Here is a 21,632-nt window from a genome sequence, read left to right as displayed (position 1 = left end):
CGCCCCACTACAGGTTGCCACTCAGCATGACTGCTGCACTCCGGCTCGAGCTGGTGGAGATGGTTGTCGTGTGTGTGAAGTGTGCTTGCTTGCTTGCTTGCGCGTGTGTGTGTGTGTGTGTGTGTGTGTGTGTGTGTGTGTGTGTGTGTGTGTGTGTGTGCGTGCGTGCGTGCGTGCGTGCGCGCGCGCTCTTGCGTTCCTTTCTGAAGAAGGCTTTGACCAAAAGCTAAATGTGTAACAGCCTTTTCATTGTAGTTGATTGCAGTTCAACGTGACACCTTTACAGTGAGAAGCAATCTATCCTTTTCCTAATATTGTTGATATTCCTGCCTGGAGTTTAATTAAAAATGCTTACCATGCAGCAACAGTCTTTCAAAATGCTCCCATTCTCTTTACCTGCAATAATGTCATATTCTATAGCATGGCTTCTTTTCCCATATTTCTTTTAACAATATTTCATATTGACTTTACTTCATTGTGATGTCTATAAATTTCAAACAAGATGTGCATAAACTTTTCTTAATATGTTACAGTACTGTTTATAATTCAGTAGCATTTCTGGATCATTACTTGTTCTGGTTATTTTTTTACATATCCCTTTTCATGGTGAGTGTAATCTGATAACTGTAGTGATCTAAAGTTTCTTAAATGACTTCCCACTCATGATGATGATGATGATGATGATGATGATGATGATGATGATGATATCATCATCATCCCAACAATCCATCTATGTCTCTATCTTCCTCTATGTCTCTTGCCTCCTATAGTTATTTCATGGGCCTGTCTGTATCCTGCCAACTTTCAGTCTTTTAACATGCTCTTACCATCTTATCTTGTCTTTTCTATGATCTCTTGCAACGGCTCATCTTTCACTAGTTCTCTCCATAATTCTTTCCTTACTCTATCCATTTTGGTAAGTACGTTCTGCTTCTTTGAAACTTCATCTCATCAGCCTATATCCTGCTCAAGCCTTTTCTTCATTACCCACATTTCTGATGTACATGTTAGCAGTGAAGCATAATATGCTTGGTATAACAACTGCTTCTTTTTGGGTGGTATGTCCTTGTTCCATAGCACACTTCTTGCACATTGCAGGGAATCATGGACTTGCCTTCCCATTTCAGTAATCTCATCATCATTATTCCTTTCAATGTCTTCTATTATGCTCCACAGGTATTTGAAACATTCCACTATCTTTAGTGCTTGCCTTCTTATACTTATAATCACTGCTACTCTCCTCTTATTCCTCACTGTTATCATCGCTCCACACTTATTTGCATTTAGGCTAATTTCAATCATACCATACCGCAACTTCCACACATTTGGCTTTTCTTGCAGCTCTCCTATAATTCCGTGACATCATTAAATCAACTGCAAACATCACTGCTTTGATACTTTTATCTTCTATTTGCACTGCCAGTCCTGTCATATCTCATCCACAATAGCAATGAAAAGTAAAGAGTATAGTGCACTACATCCACATCTACACATCTATCTACATTTATAGTCCGCAAGCCACCCAACGGTGTGTGGCGGAGGGCACTTTACGTGCCACTGTCATTACCTCCCTTTCCGGTTCCAGTCACGTATAGTTCGCGGGAAGAACGACTGCCGGAAAGCCTCTGTGCGCGCTCGAATCTCTCTAATTTTACATTCGTGATCTCCCCGGGAGGTATAAGTAGGGGGAAGTAATATCCTCGATACCTCATCCAGAAACGCACTCTCTAGAAACCTGGACAGCAAGCTACATCGCGATGCAGAGCGCTTCTTGCAGAGTCTGCCACTGGAGTTTGCTAAACATCTCCATAGCGCTATCACGCTTACCAAATAACCCTGTGACGAAACGCGCGACATTTGTCTATGTTAAGGGTCAGTTGCCACTCCCTGCACCAAGTGCCTATCCGCTGCAGATCTTCCTGCATTTCGCTGCAATTGTGTAATGCTGCAACTTCTCTGTATACTACAGCAACATCTGCGAAAAACCGCATGGAACTCCCAACACTATCTACCAGGTCATTTATATATATATATTGTGAAAAGCAATTGTCCCATAACACTCCCCTGTGGCACGCCAGAGGTTACTTTAATGTCTGTAGACGTCTCCTTATTGAGAACAACATGCTGTGTTCTGTTTGGTAAAAACTCTTCAATCCAGCCACACAGCTGGTCTGATATTCCGTAGGCTCTTACTTTGTTTATCAGGCGACAGTGCGGAAATGTATCGAACACCCTCCGGAAGTCAAGGAAAATAGCATCTACCTGGGAGCCTGTATCTAATATTTTCTGGGTCTCATGAACAAATAAAGCGAGTTGGGTCTCACACGATCGCTGTTTCCAGAATCCATGTTGATTCCTACAGATTAGATCCTGGCTTTCCAGAAACGACATGATACGTGAGCAAAAAACATGTTCTAAAATTCTACAACAGATCGACGTCAGAGATATAGGTCTATAGTTTTGCGCATCTGCTCGACGACCCTTCTTGAAGACTGGGACTACCTGTGCTCTTTTCCAATCATTTGGAACCTTCCGTTCCTCTAGAGACTTGCGGTACACGGCTCTTAGAAGGGGGGGCAAGTTCTTTCGCGTACTCTGTGTACAATCGAATTGGTATCCCATCAGGTCCAGTGGACTTTCCTCTGCTGAGTGATTCCAGTTGCTTTTCTATCCCTTGGACACTTATTTCGATGTCAGCCATTTCTTCATTTGTGCGAGGATTTAGAGAAGGAACTGCAGTGCGGTCTTCCTCTATGAAACAGCTTTGGGTAAAGGTGTTTAGTATTTCAGCTTTACGTGTGTCACCCTCTGTTTCAATGCCATCATCATCCCGGAGTGTCTGGATATGCTGTTTCAAGCCACTTACTGATTTAACGTAAGACTAGAACTTCCTAAGATTTTCTGTCAAGTCGGTACATAGAATTTTACTTTCGAATTCACTGAACACTTCACGCATAGCCCTCCTTACGCTAACTTTGACATCGTTTAGCTTCTGTTTGTCTGAGAGGTTTTGGCTGCGTTTAAACTTGCAGTGAAGCTCTCTTTGCTTTCGCAGTAGTTTCCTAACTTTGTTGTTGAACCACGGTGGGTTTTTCCCATCCCTCACAGTTTTACTCGGCATGTACCTGTCTAAAACGCATTTTACGATTGCCTTGAACTTTTTCCATAAACACTCAACATTGTCAGTGTCGGAACAGAAATTTTCGTTTTGATCTGTTAGGTAGTCTGAAATCTGCCTTCTATTACTCTTGCTAAACAGATCCACCTTCCTCCCTTCTTTTATATTCCTATTTACTTCCATATTCAGGGATGCTGCAACAGCCTTATGATCACTGATTCCCTGTTCTGCGCTTACAGAGTCGAAAAGTTCGGGTCTGTTTGTTATCAGTAGGTCCAAGACATTATCTCCACGAGTCGGTTCTCTGTTTAATTGCTCGAGGTAATTTTGGGATGGCGCAATCAGTATAATGTCACTCGATGCTCTGTCCCTACCACCCGTCCTTAACATCTGAGTGTCCCAGTCTATATCTGGTAAATTGAAATCTCCACCTAAGACTATAACATGCTGAGAAAATTTATGTGAAATGTATTCCAGATTTTTTCTTAGTTGTTCTGCCACTAATGCTGCTGAGTCGGGAGGTCGGTAAAAGGAGCCAATTATTAACCTAGCTCGGTTGTTGAGTGTAACCTCCACCCATAATAAGTCACAGGAACTATCCACTTCTACTTCACTACAGGATAAACTACTACTAACAGCGACAAACACGCCACCGCTGGTTGCGTGCAATCTATCCTTTCTAAACACCGTCTGTGCCTTTGTAAAAATTTCGGCAGAATTTATCTTCGGCTTCAGCCAGCTTTCCGTACCTATAACGATTTCAGCTTTGGTGCTTTCTATCAGCGCTTGAAGTTCCGGTACTTTACCAATGCAGCTTCAACAGTTTACAATTACAATACCGATTGCTGCTAGGTCCCCGCATGTACTGACTGTGCGCCGCACCCTTTGAGGCTGTTGCCGTTTCTGTACTTGCCCGAGGCCATCTAACCTAAAAAACCGCCCAGTCCACGCCACACAACCCCTGCTACCCGTGTAGCCGCCTGCTGCGTGTAGTGGACTCCTGACTTATCCAGCGGAACTCGAAACCCCACCACCCTATGGCGCAAGTCAAGGAATCTGCAGCCCACACGGTCGCAGAACCGTCTCAGCCTCTGATTCAGACCCTCCGCTTGGCTCTGCACCAAAGGTCCATACTACCTTGCTCCAAAAAAATTTTCTGTTCACACAAGTCTGTATTCTCCCCTCCCACTTTCACACAATTCACACTTCCTCAATACACTTCCTAAGCTATGTTTCTTATAGTCTGCCTCCCAATTACCCTATTATGAAGGGTTTCTGAGATCTTCCTTCTTTTCGCACTATCATACACCTTCTCAATGTCCAGAAACACCATTACTAATTCCTTACCATATTCGCAGTCTCTCTCTTTGGAGCTGCCTTACACTAAAAATTAGATTCACTGCCAACCTTCCTGGTCTAAACCCATCTTGTTCCTCTCTCGGTATACCTGTACTACTACCTTCAATACACACTTTCCCAGAATCTTTTCAAATACCTCAGCAGTATGACATCAAAGCAACTCCCCTATAATTTTAACACATTTTCCTGCAACCTTTCTTAGAGACTGGCTCTATGATTCCCTTTCTCTAGTCTCTCCTTTCTTTCCATACTATTCTCATAACCTGACAGATCCACTCCATGCGAACAGTGCTGGCAGGCCTCATCACCTCTGTTTTCTCCTGAAACTGTATGCTGAATGCTTTGTTTTTCTTTGCAACTTCTTCTCTTACTCTACAATTCCACCAATGTGTTTCTTTTCACATTTTCTTATCACTGGTTCTTCTGTGCACTAGTTCTGCTGTTTCCACCATTGTTGTTTTGAACTTTCCTCATTCTTCAGACTCTAATGACTCTCTTCTTTTCTTGGTACATTGTTCTTTACCATTTTCCAAAATTCTTCTTTGCATTTCTGTTCTTTCAACTTCCACACTCTTAATCTTCTTTCCCGCCTTTCTGTGCCCTTTTACTCTTTAACACCTCTAACCATTACTACTAAAATAGGGCGACCGCTATCTACGGATTCAGAAATCACTGCCTCCACATCTGTGAGTGTTCTAGTCACATATTTTGTATGTCTAGTGCAGATTTACTCAACAAATTGTGGTTGTACCATATTGTTTTATAACTTTCCTTCTTCTTACTTCAGGTGTTGCCTATTGCTAGTCCATTCCCTTTGCAAAAGTCTGACAATTTTTGTACTTCCTTGATTCTCCTTCCACTCCCGACACTTCCTCAAGTCCTTCTGTTTTCTTGCTCGTGTGTACATCTAGGTCTCTCATTGTCATGATATTCTGTCTGGTTGGTTGTCTCTGCATTTTCTCTTCAAAGTCTTCCTCCCCTTTGCCAGAACATCCAACTTGTGGTGCATATATTTGCAGAATTTCCATATCCTTCCCTTTCACTTTTACTCTGACCTCCATTATCCTGTCATTTATTCCCATAAGCCCCCTTGTACTCTTCTCTCCTTCTTCCTCTTCCCACTTCAGTAAATCCTATATCCAGTCCTTAATTCCCTTCTTCCACTACCTGCACACCTAGTTTCTGACAGTTCTAGAATATCCTCTCTACGTTCATTCCTCCGCCTTCCCTGTCGGTGTCCATATGTTCAATGTACCACGTCTTAGGCCTTGGAAATAGCTGGGCCATCTTCCACACTTGTTTTATGTTTGAAACATGAATTTTATACACTACAAGCTTGCTGGACTTGGCATAACAGAGTTCTTTCTCCAACCTTTTTGGTCCACAGGAGGTGTTTTACTTCTCTCCCAACCTTCAACAGCAAGGAGCTGCTGATGAGCATTCTTCAAAGCACCACACAGGGATGTGCCCTGGAAGTTTAAAGCTTCCCCGAGAGCATGACTTCCCATTATTACATTTGATTACCATTTAGGAAAACTACTTTCAGAAACTGATATGCACTCATTACAAACTATGTTGTATTTAGAACTAACATTACACCAACATTTTTTAAGTTCTTAAAAATCTTCAGTTGTTTAGTCATTAATCAGCTACACTGTGTTCTTTGAGTGTATCTGAACCATGAAGCCAAGTCATGTAATGTATTTAATGTGCATCATAATCTGACAAACCATTTATCACAGGATAGGCATGTGTTTCTTTAACTTCTGCTTGTTGTAGGAATACATTACCTATAAGGCTACAACTACCTTGAGCAACTTAAGTAAGTAAATTTATGACTGATACTAAATTATAAATGGCTAACAGCACATTTAAACCACTTTTCCTTACTTTCAGAAAATTAATGTTAAAATCACCAGAAATAAATAACCACTTCTTTCTGTCAGAGAGGCAGTACAATAAATCACACAACTTTTCATTAAAATTTTCGATTTACACAGTGAGAGATCTGTATATTGTAACAATCAAAGATATTATATTTCCCAATATTATCTTATGACATAATGCAATAAGGTCTGCTGTAAAGGAGTTTCTAAGTTAAGGTTCAGATTCCGAATTAAATTTTCAACTCAGTCTGGTAACATCAATCATTTCTAGTTCAACAGCCATAAAGTGTATAACAAGATTCTATTTTGAACTTATCAGATGTAGAATTACCTTTGGGTGTCCCCCAGGGAAGTGTGTTGGGACACTTGCTGTTCATGTCATATATTAATGACGTTGCAGACAATATTAATAATAAAATCAGGCTTTTTGCTGGTGACACAGTTATCTATAATGAAGTACCGTGTGTAAAGAAGCTGCATAAATATTCTGTCAGATCTTGATAAGATTTCAAAGTGGTCCCAGGATTGGCAATTTGCTTCAAATGTTCGGAAATATAAAATTGTTGACTTCACAAAATGAAAAAAATGTAGTGATCAATGACTATAATATCAACGATCCACAGCTGCAATTTACCAACTCATACAAATACCTGGGTGTAACACTTTGTGGGGATATATAGTGGAATGGTCACAGAGACTGTCATGGGTAAAGCAGATGGCCGACTTCGGTTTATTGGTAGAATACTGGGGAAGTGTAATCAATCTACAAAGGAGATTGTTTCCTAATCACTCGTGCAACTGGTTCTAGAATATTGCTCAAGTGTATGGGACCGGTGATAGGACTGACTGGGGATATTGAACGTATACAGAGAAGGGCAGCACAAATGGTCACCGGTTTGTTTAACCCGTGGGAGATACTGAAGGAACTGAACTGGAAGGCTCTTGAAGATAGAAGTAAACTGTCCCAAGAAAGTCTATTAACAGAGTTACAAGAACTGACTTTAAATGATGACTCTAGGAATATACTACAACCCCTACGTATCGCTCATTTAGGATCCTAAGGATATGATTAGAACAATTACCGCAAACAGATAGGCATTCACACAATCATTCTTTCCACACTCAGCACATGAATGGAAAGGAAGAAACCCTAATAACTGATAAAATGGGATGTACCCTCTGCCATGCACTTCAAGGTTGTTTACAGAGTACAGATCTAGATGTACATTTAGGTATCTACATCTATTATCTGCAAACCACCATGAGATGCATGGCAGAGGGTACATCCCCGTATACCAGTTATTGCGGTTGCTTCCTGTTCCATTCACGTATGGAGTGTGGGAAGAATGACTGTTTGAACGCCTACCTGTGTGCAGTAATTATTGTAATCCTATCCCCGGGATCCCTATGTGAGTGATACGTAGGACTCAAATGGCTCTGAGCACTATGGGTTCAAATCAAATGGCTCTGAGCACTATGGGACCTAACATCTGAGGTCATCAGTCCCCTAGAACTTACAACTACTTAAACCTAACTAACCTAGGGCATCACACACATCCATGCCCGAGGCAGGATTCAAACCTGCGACCGTAGCGGTCGCGCGGTTCCAGACTGTAGCGCCTAGAACCACTCAGCCACCTTGGCCGGCTGAGCACTATGGGGCTTAACATCTGAGGTCATCAGGCCCCTAGAACTTAGAACTACTTAAGCCTAACTAACCTAAGGATATCACACACATCCATGCCCGAGGCAGGATTCGAACCTGCAACCGTAGCGATTGCGGTTCCAGACTGAAGCGCCTGGAAGCGCTCAGCCACAGCGGCCGGCTGATATGTAGGTGGTTGTAGTATATTCCTTGAGTCATAATTTAAAGATAGTTCTTGAAAATTTGTTAATAGACTTTCTCGGGATAGTTTATGTCTATCTTCAAGAGTCTTCCAGTTGAGTTCCTTCAGTATCCCTGCGGAACTCTCCTATGGATTATAAATATGTGATCATTTGTGCTGCCCTTCTCTGTATTCATTCAATATCCCCTGTTAATGCTATATGGTACAGATCCCACACACTCGAGCAATATTCTAGAACCAGTCATATGAGTGATTTTTAAGCAATCTCCTTTGTTGACTGATTGCACTTCTGAAGTATTCTACCAATAAACCAAAGTCTAACATCTGCTTTACCCACGACTGAACCTATGAGATCATTCCACTTCATACCCTTGCAAAACATTACACCCAGGTATTTGTATGAGTAGGCCAATTCCAACAGTGACTCGCTGATATTATAGCCAAAGGATACTACATTTTTTTCATTTTGTGAACATTTATGGCATGTTGCCAAACTATAGGTTGACTCTTACATAGAAGATAACAGCAACCATTCACTTTTTTACAATGCTATTTATTTGTCTAAATAGCGCCATTACAGGTTACATCTTCAGATGGCTAGTTCATGTTAAGATACATTTTACATTAGGTTTCAATTTTTGTTTTCCCAACTGATGAAATCTCCTTGGGTGGTGATGAGATACGAGACAATGTTTTTTTGACTTTGTGAGACTCACAACAAATTTCAGTGATGTTACCTTCCATGTAAGAGTCAATCCATATTTTGTGCACAGCCTCCAGCTCAGAACATCAGTTTTCAACAAATAGCAAGTTGTCAGTCTTTGCACCAATGTCAAATATTACCACGATCTGGCTGAATATTTGTGCAACTTCTTCCAGACAGTACTTAATCACACATAACTGCATCACCTGATTTTTCTGTTAATATCTTGTCTGCAAAGTCATTAATATACATTAGGACCAGCAAGGGTCCCAACACATGCCCTTCGGGCACACACAAAGTTGCTTCTACATCTAACATTGACTCTCTGCCCAAGATAATATGTTGTGTCCTTTCTCCCAAAACGTCCTCAGTTCAGTCACAAATTTCACTTGCACCTCCATATGATTGCACTTTTGACAATATGTGTAGGTGTGGTACCGAGTCAAATGTTTTTCATAAATCAAGAAATACTGCATCCACCTGGCTGCCTTGGTCCAAAGCTTTCAGTATGTCACATGAGAAAACTGCGAGTTGGGTTTCATGTGATCGATGTTTTTGAAATCCATGCTAGTTTGCATTGAGATAGTCATTCTGTTCAAGATGCCCTATTATGTTTGAGCTCAGAATATGTTCTAAGATGCTCTATTATGTTTGAGCTCAGAATATGTTCTAAGATTCTACAACGAATTGTTGTCAAGGATATTGAACATTAGTTTTCTGGATTACTTCGGCTACCCTTGTTGTAGACATACGTAACCTGTGGCTTTTTCCAAGAACTGGGGATGGTTTTTTGTTCGAGGGATCTATGACAGATTATTGTTAGAAGAGGGGCTAACTCAGCCATAAATTCAATATGGAATCTTACAGGGATTCCATTAGCACCTTGAGCTCTGTTCAATTTTAATGATTTCAGTTGTTTCTCAACACCACTGACAATACTTATTTAATTCATTTTTTCAATCATACGAGGATTAAATTGGGACAATTCTCCTGGGTTTTCCTTTGTCAAGGGACATTTTAAAATGGAGCTAAGCATTTCAACTTTTGCTTTGCTACCTTTCATTTCAGTTCCTGTCTCATTCACTAGGGAGTGGGCACTAACTTTGGTGCCACTAAAAAGTCTTTACATATGACCAAAAATTTCTTTGGGTTTTGTAAAATATTTGTCTAGATTCTGCTACAGTAGCCATTGAAGGTATCACTCATTGCTCTCTTGACCGCTAAAAGCATTTCATGCAGCATCTCTCTATCTCCAGGCCTACTTTGTTTTACACCTATTATGCAGTAATCTCCATTTCTTTGGAAGTTCTTTACATTGACTGTATACAATGGAGGTTCCCTCCCATTATGAACTCTTTTAAGCTTAATCCGGAATTCCTCTATGTGCTCCTGCTCTGTGATGAAATTTTCAAGCTCCTCACTGAGATATGACACTACTGAACATATATATATCTTTTTGCTTGCTTTAGTTGTTCTTCATACTTTGGTTATTGTTGTTGGCAACTGCTTCATGCTCACTGACAGCAGTTTCAATGTGGATCCTCAAAGTGGTCATGTCTATTTGTGGCCATTACACCCAATATATTTCCGTCGGGCGTAGGGTTTCTGACTACTTATTCTAAGTAGTTTTCTGAGAAGGCATTTGGTAAAGTTTCACAGGATGTCTTTTCATGCCCGCCACTAACAAAACTAATTTTCCCAATTAACTGCAGGATGACGTAGATAAATAAGTACGGAAAAAGTCGCGTCCCTTATAACCATCGCAGCACAATAATAGTTAAGCTAATATACTAAAGTGCCTCTCTTTAAACAGAGTACAGTTTTAAACGACCTACCGGCAAAACAATCACTGTTATGATGAAACAGTTGAAAATGTGTACTGTCAATTTAGTAGGTAAATACAAAAATTAATTTGTATCTGACACAAAACACTGCAGCTTTGTTAAAGAGCATTTTTAAATCCAGTATATCACCTAGTAAACAAAGACACAAACCGAAACGAGCAAAATAATGTAATAACAAATATCGATAAAGCTACTTACGTATTTTTTTTTGCAATGAAAACAGTCTAAGAATGGGGAATACGACTAATAAAACAACAAGCAAATAAATGTCATGGATCTCGCGTAGACTCACAACTACACTTTCGCACCAAAACTGTCGAATATGCTAAACATCACACGCACGTGTAAACAAAAGTGCCGTATACAGGGCAAATCGACTATCTTTCCAGTTATATTATTTGCCATCACTGCTACGAGAGAATGGAAGCGTGAAATGATTGCTGACTGCCGTTGCCAACAGAAGCGACGAAACAAAAGGCTGCGTAACGCATATCAGGCTGCTGAGATGACTAATCATATTTGTGAGATTGTATCTGAATACTTTAAAACAAGCATTTATTTATTTTGGAATGGATAATTTTACACAGCAGATATAATTTTACACAGCAGATATGACAACACTGTTTCACTTCCGCGGAGGTCGTACTTTGACACTAAAAGACTTTGTTAGGAGCGGCAGTTTTGTGTGTTTGTAATTTAGTGTTTACCACTGTGTTTACAGTTAAAATGGACCATACGTCTGCTACTCATGTGCTCGAGTTTGATGATAAAGTGTTTTGGTTCGAGCTTTCACCATTTGAATGGTCACAGAATCTGTTATGTATCGCATTCACAAATAAAATCACTGTCGGCAAACTACGATTCCAGGTGAGAAACGGGACGGAAAAGAAGTTCGCATGAGACTGATAGAATGGGGAATGACCAAAGCGGTGACTGTACTTGGTTGTTGTGTCTTTAATTTTAGCTATTCAGTATCACCACTTCCGTAAAGTTACTGTGTGTGATAGGTGTAGGAAATTGTCATGCACGTCGGTATTCGCTTCACTTCGACGGCCTCATTAGAAAGAAACTGCGATTGTTAATTAAATACTTCCATGGAATGGTAAAATTTAACGAGCATAGAACAAGAAAATAGATCTTTTTTGTCTTTTTAAACGGATCGCTATGATCTGCACAGAGAATTCTTTTGATTTCCCAACTGGTAGTTCAGAACCATAGCACAAATTGCATGCGTACCCAACTTGCATTCATAAATTGTTTCGTAATGGTGTCCATAAGATGTTTTCGTACTAATTTTTTACTCGGGTTTGTTTATGGGTAACTTGATGATGATGAGCTTTTTACTGTACCATTGCGTCCTCTAATGTGGTGAAGATATTATTTGACCATAATAACTTGATGACTGCGCTTGTGCTGGCACAAGCATAGAGAATTGGCACGCTGAGTGGAAAATTAATATGAAAATAGCCTTTGTGCTCCGTAAATGAAAGCCACAAAACTGTGGATGCTCTACAGTTTACTGTCTCGGGACATCCACAATTTTGTACTTTTCATTTACATGTAAGGTCATTAGTATGATGCCAGTTGTAAATGCTGTGTGGGCAGGAAGACCATCAGTAACCCTTTAGATGAGTCAGTCACTGGAGTTGAATAAATGTCTCTAGATGCCCTCTTGTATGACAAGTGAACTCATGACATAACTTGCAACCCTTCTTTAAATTTCTTTACCCTATGAATCACACCTGGCAAGAGTCTCAGGCTAAGAAGTAAGAATCTAATGAAGGTCCTGTTCATTAACTTCACAAAGCTTAATTGCATTTCTTTAGGATTCTTTCAATGAATTTCAATCTACCATCTCCCTTTTCACAACTAGTCGTATATGTTCGTTCCAGTTTAAATCTCTCAGGATGCACATCCTTAGGTATCATTGTATAATCAGTTGAAGATGTGTACTTCTGACTATTTATACTTAATGTTTACTTATGTTGTGGGTTAACTCCCAGATTCTCGCCAAGAGTGGCTACAATTTTCCGATGTTTGAGAGTCTTACATACAGCGGCATTGCCTGAAACAACCCCATGGAGCCACCAACGTTAACCTTTAAATCATTTACAAGTAATGTGAACACAAATGGTTGTACATTATTGCCCTGCACTATAACCTAAACACTGTCTTATCTGGCAATGCCCCCACCATCTCCTCCTCCCCCCCCCCCCCCCCCCCCCAAGAACAATTTGGTATGACATTTTCAATCCAGTCACAAAGGTAGTCCAATATCAATATGCACTTATTGTGCTCACTAGGTGACGGTTCAGGACTGTATTGATTAAATTGAATGCCTTCTGCAAATCATGGAACATGATAACCAGGCTCCACTATCTACTGCTTCCTGGATCTTGTGAATGAATAGAGTGAGCTGAGTTTCACAAGACTGCTGTTTAAGGCACCCTTGTCAATCTCCACAGAAGAAATTTTCATGTACACACTCTGCAAGCCACCATATGGTGCAAGGCAGAGGGTTCTTAGTACCATTACTACAGTTGAGTCATATAAATTGATTCCTGACAGTTGCAGTGGGCTGGGTGCTTCAACTTTGTACACCTATCTCAACCAACCACAAAATGTGAATTTGTAAATGTCACTGTTGCTCTGCTACAGTATTGTCACAGCTATATGGATGACTATTGTTTTCACTTGTGCCCATTAATCCTATGCAACTGAATGCTGGAAACAACAATTGTTAGCTGTCAGTGATCATCTTATACTGACTCAACTAGTCATTAGCCTTCCTGTTCCATTCGCAAATATACTTCCGTGTGAGCTATAATTAATCTTATTTTGTCTTCACAGTCCTTACACGAAATGTAAGTTGGCAGCAGTAGAGTCATTCCATAGTTAACTTCAAATGTTGATTCTCTGCTTCTTCTCAGTCTTCTCTCCAGGAATTCCCATTTGAGTTCACAAAGCATGTCATAATAATTGCATTTTGATTGAACCTATTGGTAATAAATGTAGCTACACATCTCTGAATTGCTTCGGTCTCCTTTAATCTGATCTGGTGGGGGATCCCAGACTCGTGAGAAGTACTCAAGAACAGGTTGCACAAGTGTTCTATAAATGGTCTCCTTTGCATATGAGCAACAAGCAACATTTCCCTAAAATTCTCCCAATAAATCGAAGTTGACCATAAGGCAGCACCTCACTAATATTGTTTTCGAACATTATAGGATTGTTTTGATACTTACCTACCAGCATCAACTTACATTTTTCTACATTTGGAGCAAGTTGCTTTCATCATGTCAAACCGAAATTCTGTATAAATCATCTTGTATCCTCCTATAGTTACTCAGAGAAGGCACTGTCCTGTACACTGCACCATTATCAGCAAACCGTCGCAGATAGCAGGTCACCCTATCTGTCAGATTGTTTATATATACAAAGAACAAGAGCAGTCTCATCACATTTCCGTGGCTCACTCATGGTGATACTGTTGTCTCTGATGAACACTCAACATCAAGGACAACTATCTGCAGTGGAGCACTGTGTCAAATTCTTTCCAGAAATCTAGAAATATGGAATTTGCTTGTTGTCCTTTATTCGTGGTTCACGGGATATCATGAGAGAAAAGGGCAGGCCGAGACTCACATGAGCGATTCTTTTTAAATTATGTTGATTTGTGGCAGAAGCTTTTCTGCCTCAAGGAATTGCGTTATATTTGAACTGAGAATATGTTAGAAGTCTGCAGCAAACCAATGTTATGGATAATGTTGTATAATTTTGCAGGTTCTTTAAAAAGTCACCTGCACTTTTTTCCAGTCGCATGGGAGCGTGTTCTGCGTGAGACACGCATGATAAGTACAAGATAAGGGGCCATTGCCAGAGACTACTCTCTGTAAAACCGAATTATTATTCTGTCCGGACCGGGAAACTTTTTTTTTTTTTTCTCTTCCACCTCTTTTAGTTTCTTCTTAATGTCTATGTAACCCAAAAAGGAGTCTGTTTGAGTCAAACAGTGGTAAGTTGGTGCAGTCCTGCTGCATGAATGATTTTTTTTAAATGTGAAATTTATAACTTCAACTTTGCTTTTGCTATCTTCTGTTGCCACACTGGACTAGTCGATGAGCGACTGGATAGAAGTCTTCCACCCACTTGGTGATTGTACATTTCCTCAAGTTCTAGGCAAGGTTTTTTGCCAAGATATGAATGGGAAGTTGTATGCTACATACATCAATCTCTTTATAGACACATGAATTTCTACTAACTTTTGTCTGTCAACTTTTCACCATTCTTTTTTTAACAGAGACTCCGACAGTCTCTGCTTCCTCAGCATTTTCCAAATTTTGTTGTTAAACCACAGTGGGTCTTTTCTATCCGTAATCCACTTTCTCAGCACATACTTCTCCACTGCACAATTTACAGTTAGTTTAAACTTTCCTCTACAACCATTGGATTGCGATGAAATTATATACATTCAGATACCTAAGCTAGCATGATGCTAACAACTGTGCATCTGCTCTTTCCAACATAAATACTCGCGTAGACTTCTTGATGGATTTATTAACTTTAGTAAACATTATTGCTGTTATAATGTGGTCATTAATCCCTGTCTCTCTGCTCACACTGTCAATAAGCCCAGGTTGTTTGTAGCTACAATGTCTAAAATATTTCCATTGTGTCTAATTTGTTGAACTGGCTGCTCAAGAGAGTTTTAGAAAACATGTCAGAATTACTTCACAAGACTGTCTGTCTGTGGCACCTGGAATGAATGCGTAGGTGCCCCAATCTATAATCAGTAGGTAAAGTCTTCGCCAACTAGTACGCCATGATCAAGATACTTCTACACTACACTTTCTGTGAATGATACTACAACTGTTTGTCAGAATTGGGTGGTCAGTAAAAATATCTCATAATTAACTTTTGACAAAATAATTTAGTTGGATAGATAAAGCAACCTCAGAATACCTTCTTCAGGCAGAAAGGTTGAAGGGGAAGAAAGAGCAGTGTAGGAAAAGGACTGGAGAGTTCTAGGAATAGAGGTAGATAATTTTGTCAAAAATTAATTGTTTTTGTTGTTATATCATAATTAACTTTCGTTAAGAGAAAATAAGATGACAGAATAGATTTTGAAATGCAACGGTGACAATAACAAACGTAATTGTTGGGTTCAAATTAATGATATGAATATAATAGAGGGAAACATTCCACGTGGGAAAAATATATCTAAAAACAAAGATGATGTAACTCACCAAACGAAAGCGTTGGTATGTTGGTAGACACACAAACAAACACACACACAAAATTCAAGCTTTCGCAACCAACGGTTGTTTCATCAGGAAAGAGGGAAGGAGAGGGAAAGACGAAAGGATGTGGGTTTTAAGGGAGAGGGTAAGGAGTCATTCCAATCCTGGGAGCGGAAAGACTTATCTTACGGGGAATTTTGTGTGTATGTTTGTGTTTGTTTGTGTGTCTATCAACATGCCAGCACTTTCGTTTGGTAAGTCACATCATCATTGTTTTTAGATATATTAACTTTAGTTAAGCTAGACAGTTTACTCCTGTACAAATAACTCCACAGCCAGAATCAGTCTCGACCACAATAGACCCAATATTTTTGTTACTTGCAATGTGTGCACCCCCTCCTATGGTGTCTAATCTGTCTTTTTGATTTATCTTCCATCCCTCATTAAATATTCTACTTTGGATTTCATCTTGAGATTGAAAATAATTTGAACATGACATCTTTCCTGGAGGGCTGCAAAATCGGAACTTTTTATGAACACTTTGGCAATATACTGTTCAAATTTTGAGAGTTGAAGTGACTTTTCTTTATATGCAGTATGATTTCTCTCTCTGCCAATCGGATGATGAGTGCTCATAAGAGGACCTCAAATTATTGCTTAGACTTAAAAACGTATGTGCATTCTACAAGCACTCTGCTTTCCAAGTAGCTGCTTCCTCCATGTAGTGCAGCCCTGACCTTTCAAGGAGAATACTACAATTCTCCACCACATAATGCAAGTCCAGAGACCTGTAAAGGATCCTTATCAATTCTGGGAATTATGCTGCAAATTGTGAGCCACTTGCACTCAGGTGTGAGGCCAGCAGTCTTCTCCACTTCTGCCAGCTGCCCAGGGCACCAGCTCTAAGCTAAGTCTAAATGTGACAGTTGGTAGTTGGTGAAATCAATGACTGTGAGTTCAAAATCTTAGTTGTAACACACCAGCATGTGCCACAACCTAAGGTCTAGGTTAGGCTGGAAGGTCACAGGTTGGGAGCTGATGAAGTGGTATTAAATAAAGGTTTTAGTTAATCATAACTTTCCCATCACTGACAATCTTGCATGAACAAATGCTGTTAAATTTTATCTAATATGTTGAACCCTCAAGTAAACTGTAGTCTGCGCCTTATTACTCAGACTAAGCAGAAATATTTTGCTACATTTCTGAAGACTCCTGTTAACGTATGTAGTCATTGACATTATCATGGCCACATGATCACTAATTTCCTCCTGTGTCGCAAATGAATGGAAAAACTTGTTGTTATCAAGTTGGGTTCTAACTAACTGCTCAGAGTAACTTTTGGGTAAGATATTTAGAACAATAATACAAAAATCCCTTTTTGAACCATCTGCTTTAATCATGAGTCCTACAGTGTGTACCTATTAAGTTGAATTCTCCCTATATTAGCACAACATAATCAGGAAATTTACATGACAGTTTCTCCACACTTTCTGCGAAGTGTTCTGCCACCACTGCTCTTAAGGCAGAGGTATCTGATTACCATGTGTACCATGTTTGGCAATTACATTCACTCAAATTAATTCACATTCAAAATCTGTGATAACCTCACTATATATCATTAAAAGTTCTTTATGATAATAACTTTGCTGCCACTATTAAAGATCATCTTATCCTGATGATATTTTATCTTCCTCACCCAATAATGTACATCACTGTAGAATTATGTGAGTCTCAAAGGATAAGGCTGAAAATTGCGAGCTATGCTTTCTACCCTGTGTACAAGACTAGCTGTCTTCACCAGTTCAGCCTCCCATTTAAAGGAACTGAAGGTGGCCTCTGAACAGAGATGCAGGGCAGCCTCCTCCGTATCTTGGATAAGACACTTTGGCAGGTATATCAGATGCACATTGGCTTTCCCTCCTAATGTGCCTGGTAATTCTTTAACGCAATCCTATCTACTAACTGAGCCCCAAATGATCAGCAAGGATCCTGTCTCTACTTTTCTAGACTTTCAGGAAGATTGACCTCATTCGTAATTGACTTGGTGTACCTTGCCGCCTTAGATTTTCTCTCACCAATGAGGACCAACATGCATGTATTGCTAAGGTGTAAGGACACAGCTGTCTCATCAGTACCAGGGTTCACTTTCCACTTAGAGATTTGCAACACTAACACTGTCTACGATTCTCCTCCGGGAGTGGACAAACACGCAAGGCCAGGTGCATCAGAAGGCATAGTGATATCAGGGACTGTCCCCAACAAAGGAACCCTCAGAAGTCCACAGCTTGGCCCCAGAGGCCTTGTCACTGCCTCAGCTCAGAGAAGCAGCATGAAGCCTATTGCCCATGAGATCAAAGCATCTTCTACCTCTTTCCAGACAATGGCCAATTCCCTTAGCATCTGTACACAATAAGCACAGTCCCTATCTGTCTTTCACTATGAGTAGCTGAATAACAGTGTGAAAGAAAATACTAACACAAGTATTCAGACACAAATTGAAAATTGCAACGATACAATTATAACACACGATGACACTATGTGACTGTGGCACTGAAAAGCAGCACTACTAGAAAGGCAAGCCACAAAGAATGAAAACTAGAAAAGAAAAAATACTGTCTTTGAGGAAATCTTCAATGCAGTAGCAAGTATTGTGACATATTCAACAAGATTGTATTTTCTCCATCAGATACAGATGTTGCACCAAATAGAAAGCTTCTTTTTAAATGTGGCAGATGAAATATTTATATTCTTTTTATGATTGATTATTTATAGCAGGGCCTGATGGCAGTCTGCCCCATACTGTCTTACTGTTCATTTTTGTAATTTTTGTGGGGTCCCACACCGCTCCCCGGAAGAGAGAGGGCAGCCCTTGTAAAACTTCAGTTCTTTGGAGCCATGACAGTCTAGCTGGCAGTGGAGCAAGGGGATCCCAATTCAGGACAATAACTTGTTTCACAGCACATTATTTTTGAACTTGTGCGACAGTGCAGTTGTGGCAACAGAAACTCCACATGGCTGGCAGAGAACAACATTGTTTACTCAGTTGTTCAATTTTTAACTTGTCTGTGACAAAAATTGAGCCAAACAACAGAGCAATTGTGAAATCATTGGAGTATTATGTTTTAAATGAAATTGTGTGAATAATGTTTATGTAAAAATACATTGTTATTATTATATCTGTTAACACTTTTGCAGGTGCATTTTTTTGTAACAACTCAGCGAAGACAATTTATTTTTGGATAATTTTATTGTTGTAATTTAGGATCAAAAACAATAGTGATACATAATCACTGTTGCATCTTTGTGAGGTGTTAAAACTGGTGGTAAATAGATGTCTCACTTCCCTTTTGTGTGCTGTTGTGTGTTGCCATTACACATAAAAAATGAACAGTGTTTTCTGCTTTTATTTTATGTTTTCTTTTACTTTATTTAAAAGTATTTGTTACTGATATTAAAGTTTACTTACCACAGTGTGAAAACAAGCTGTGAGAGTTCATCACGCAGTATAGGTATAAGCTGATACAGGTCACAATAATGTATATTGCCAAAGTGAAGCAATATGTTTTGACAACAGTAGTGATCCCATGACAAACACAAATGGGTTGTTGTAGCAGTTTTCATACACCTGGTGCGGTGTACTACCACAAGATGTCCGGCATAGACAGAGGTGGTGAAACGTATTCCCAAAAGCTTTGGGATATCCCTAAGTTGGTTGTAAGTATACTTCCCAAGGACCACAAATGACAGATTAATTTTGTGGTAAGTATATTTCCAAGCTACTTCCAGAAACTACATTGGTGGTAACCATACTTCCCAATAACCATTAAAACACCATTGTTTGGTGAGAAATGGCCCACAGCCCTGAAGGCTATGTTTCACACCAAACGGAAACTGCAGCTGGTGCAGCAGACTGCCACTAGATGCCAGGAGCCTACAGAAGTGATAACACATATTCCCTTAAACATTGTAAAGAAATACATTTAGTGGGAAGTGTGTCCCCCACGACCCATGAAAGGGTTATATAAAATGAATATTTGTGAAACATACTATGTAAACTAGGTGTCCTTTCTGGAAATTGTCAAGTGCATTTTGTCTGATGTTTTGGCAAATATTTGCAATTTCATTTTTGCAAAGTGAAGCTGGAGTCAGCCCAAACAAATAGTGCTCATCACATCTTTCATGCAATGCCCACCATCAACCAAAAGAAAAGAAAATAATCTTTAATTACCTGCCCATTTGACAGAGTTATTCCAAATTAGGCAGGTGCGATATCCCTCTTATCAGTACATATTGACAGGGATGGTAAAAAACAAATAATAACCAGTATTCCAGCAGCAACTGAACAGCGCTGCTGCGTGCCGGTAGCAGTCAGCACGGACTGGGGTGGCACGTGGTTGCTGCTGGAATACTGCTTATTCTTCGTGTTTTACTATCATTTGTTAATACATATCGATAAAAGAACATTGCACTAGACTAATTTGGAACCACTCTGTGAATGAAAAATTCCGTTTTAAAAATAAGTTTGTTTGTAACTGGAAATAAAACAATGTTCTAAGATGACACTGGTTGTTGCTACACATTTCAAAAAAGGAGATTGCAAATATCTGCCGAAACACCAGAGAAAATGCGCCTCTCAGGAGGGGGACACACTATTTAGGTTCTTTAAATGGCCTGCACATACAAATAAATATTCGCACCATCTCTGTATGGCAAAGATAACAAAGTGAGGTATGATTATGTCTAAGCTAACAGAAAAATGAAGGTTAATTTGTCAATTTTTTATGTAACTCATTTGTTTTTCTCACCAATCTTGATGTCTGTTGGTCTTCTGAGCTGGTGCAAGAACTGAATTGTCTCAGTATTGTGGTAAGTAAAAGTTCTAATATGCAGAAGTCGCAAGATTTTATTCTACTACCAAGCTATGTCGTAATTTTCTTCTCACAATGCGATGAGGACTTTCACTTTAAAATTCAGCTGTTCGGAGAGGAAGTCAACACAAAAGGAGAATAGCTGCCACAGCATTTTTGTACATCATTGGGGGAAAAAAAGATATATTACCAAGCCACACATTGAAAATAAAAGACATTAATATATACCCTATGTTTCAGAACTGCCAGAACATTCTTAACATGTATGCGTCTATGCCTGAGCGCATTTCTGCCTTGACTGATTTACTTCAGATTTATACTTGATAGTCTAATAAATATTCAGAGAGAGACACAAGCTATATACTTTTTAATATTTATTTAATCTATACAAAATATGTAATAGGAATACAGTGTTGGCAAAAGTCTTGATAAGTTCTTGACCGAATTACATCACATTTTTACACGATACTCTAATAAACAGTCAGACAAACGTAGCCTATACATGCTGCGTTGTGAAAATGTGTGGTTTCATTTTCTTTCCCCCAGTCAGTTTTAACTACGTTAGCAGGGCATTTAAACCCTTAGACAAAGTTTTATCCCATTGGTTTAGAATATGACTATAGAATCTGAATCATCCAAAAATTTGTATTCCTCTGTGTTCACATATTAAAACTCTGCAAAATACTGTCATTGAAACCAGTATCCTCAAAGATCCAGGAGCTGGAGAGGTCTCTCGCATACCCAGTAACCAATGACCCCAACCGATT

At 39.6% G+C, this 21,632-nt stretch overlaps 2 protein-coding genes across 2 annotated transcripts in view; one reads left to right on the top strand and one right to left on the bottom strand.

The window, feature by feature from the left end:
* Positions 1–11,172, bottom strand: part of LOC124607247 (exportin-5) — a 193,846-nt gene extending 182,674 nt beyond the window's left edge. The window contains exon 1 of the mRNA XM_047139523.1: positions 10,956–11,172. The gene's annotated coding sequence lies outside the window, so the exon portion shown is untranslated. The remainder of the gene's footprint in view (positions 1–10,955) is intronic.
* A 116-nt stretch (positions 11,173–11,288) lies between these two features.
* Positions 11,289–21,632, top strand: part of LOC124607248 (nucleoporin Nup37) — a 67,662-nt gene continuing 57,318 nt past the window's right edge. Inside the window, exon 1 of the mRNA XM_047139524.1 lies at positions 11,289–11,624. Within this exon, the coding sequence (XP_046995480.1) occupies positions 11,484–11,624 (141 nt within the window). The 5' untranslated portion in view covers positions 11,289–11,483. The remainder of the gene's footprint in view (positions 11,625–21,632) is intronic.

This window comes from Schistocerca americana, chromosome 3 (assembly GCF_021461395.2).
Source record: "Schistocerca americana isolate TAMUIC-IGC-003095 chromosome 3, iqSchAmer2.1, whole genome shotgun sequence".
NCBI lineage: Eukaryota > Metazoa > Arthropoda > Insecta > Orthoptera > Acrididae > Schistocerca > Schistocerca americana.
Note: the sequence above shows the minus strand (reverse complement) of the source record. Positions and strands in the feature narration are given on the sequence as shown.